Below are 2,089 nucleotides of genomic sequence, written 5' to 3'. Positions count from 1 at the left end.
CTCTAACATGGAGAACATATCGCTGTTCCTCTCGCTTCGCTGTGACCCCGTTGAGGTCCGTCGAGGCGGTGACACGGCCGGCTGAGGTGGCTTGGCACTACCGGCTTGTTGCAGCTTTGGTGGTGACGGTGACATAAAGAGCACTCAACACCCTATCACCTATCTAGGACAATGATGAAGTGCTCCCAATACTCGTAACTTTATACCTTCCACCTGTACCCATAACATCGCCAATACGCCCCCCTCTCCCACCACAACTAGCAACATCCCTCCACACCAGCTGAGCACAACATTGAGACTACACTGGAAACGCAAGGCCAACACTATAGGCATGACAGACGTCCACTCATGGGAGTAACTACTCCCACTCCGTGGTACTTTTCGCTCGCCCTTCCGCATCAGTAACGGTCTCCAAAGTGACCTTTTCAGTCCACATAGTGCTGACCTAATGAGGACCCGCTCCCTGTAACTTTTCATCGTGACCGAGTTAAGACTTCACACTCATACCATTCTGAAAAGTTACAAGGGCTGGGCACTTATCAAATCACCAGCCGACGTAGTATACGACGGTTATTCATCGGTAGATCACACCTGTTAAAATGTTGAGCTCAATCCCGCAGTCGCTAATGGAAAACAATAACCATTCGAATCCACCTAAGGCATGCACTGTCCTACGCCACTCTGCAGGGGCACCCACAGACGGCTAGGCTTACCTTGTTGTGAGTGGGTGAATCAGGACTCCATCGTGAAGCCTCGTCTTCTATCGAAAACCAATCGCCACATTAAGGAGTGGCCAATAAACTACTTCCTCTCTGCACCATGTAAACCGACCTATTCCGTATCTTTCATCCCGCACCCTAAGATATGCAAAGATATGCTACCAGGCCCATCCCTGAATGAACATAACATGCTTCATACGATGGAGACCATAAGTAAATCATACGTGCTGAACAAGGTGTAGTAATAAAGGTACAGAGGGAAAGGACAGTAACAAAGGGGGGGGAGGAACTAGTGTGAAGGAAATCATCCATTAAAACACTATTCACCCAAACACGATACAGTAAGAGTACCGAGGAGACCACCCACGAAGATTCCGTCGACCAAAGTGAAGGCCATGGTGTAACCAGCAACCTCTTGCTCGGCCTTGTCAGACGACACCCGCTGAGGACCGTACATCATCGACAGAGTCGCACACAGTCCATTCGACAAGGCGAATATCAGCATCTCGATATGCTTAAACCAGTTCCATTGGAAGGGCTTCACCGTGGGGTAGAGGGTAGTGCAGATGAATAAGGGGATGAAGAGCGCTCGGGCAAGAGAGACAACGATGAGAGCTTTCTGGGGGATGGCCAGACCAACGTTGGGGGCAAATCTACCGACCGTGTCACCCACCTGGTAGACGAAGGTCACCAGAGGAATGAACTTTGCGGTAGCCTCCGGGGTCCCCTTCCCTGCCTGCCATAGTGTGGCTTGGGAGGGGAAGCATATGAACGTAATAGTGAGGACCGACCAAGCACAGAAGGCCATGGGGGCGAGGTCCTTGAGAATCGCACGCACAGGACGTCTGGTCTGGCGGACTTTCAAACTGCCAACCTTCCTTCTCTGGTCCTCTATGGTGAGCACTTGTTTGATAAGAGGATCCTTAGAGGTGATCAGACGGAACATAGGCATGATGAGGAGTGTGAGAACCGACGTGACCGAGAAGAATACCAAACAGACCCATTCGTCCTTGCGGTGAACGTTCTGAAATATGCAGTCGAAGAGCTCGAGAAGAGGCCAACCGATGACACCTGCCATGCCCTCACCCACCATAACCCAATTGATACATGATTTCGGGCAGAGGGCGGCCAGGCCTAGGGCGGTTGACTCCATAATAGCATGACCGAAGGCCAGGATGACCACACAGACGATACCAAGGGCATTGCCGAGGTCTGTGCTAGGACAGGGATTGTCCACTCCAACAGTCATGGCAACTATTGCCAAGCAAATGTTGAATACAGCCAAGAGGCTGCAACCAATGTCAAACCTTGGTGCGAACGTGAACTTGTTGCCGAAGAATATGATGAACAACTGGGCAACGTTGTTGGCC

General features: G+C 51.1%; 1 protein-coding gene across 1 annotated transcript; it reads right to left on the bottom strand.

Annotated features, from left to right (window-relative positions):
• Positions 1-1,038: 1,038 nt before the first annotated feature.
• Positions 1,039-1,968, bottom strand: Pmar_PMAR018663 (adenosine transporter, putative; the record flags this gene model as incomplete). Its single annotated transcript, XM_002769478.1, has 1 exon — positions 1,039-1,968. One exon carries the CDS (start codon positions 1,966-1,968, stop codon positions 1,039-1,041), a length of 930 nt encoding a protein of 309 aa, XP_002769524.1.
• Positions 1,969-2,089: the final 121 nt, after the last annotated feature.

The sequence above is a fragment of the Perkinsus marinus genome (assembly GCF_000006405.1).
Source record: "Perkinsus marinus ATCC 50983 genomic scaffold scf_1104296965664, whole genome shotgun sequence".
Taxonomy (NCBI): domain Eukaryota; phylum Perkinsozoa; order Perkinsida; family Perkinsidae; genus Perkinsus; species Perkinsus marinus.
The sequence above is the reverse complement of the archived record's forward strand: the minus strand, read 5'-3'. Positions and strand labels throughout refer to the sequence as shown.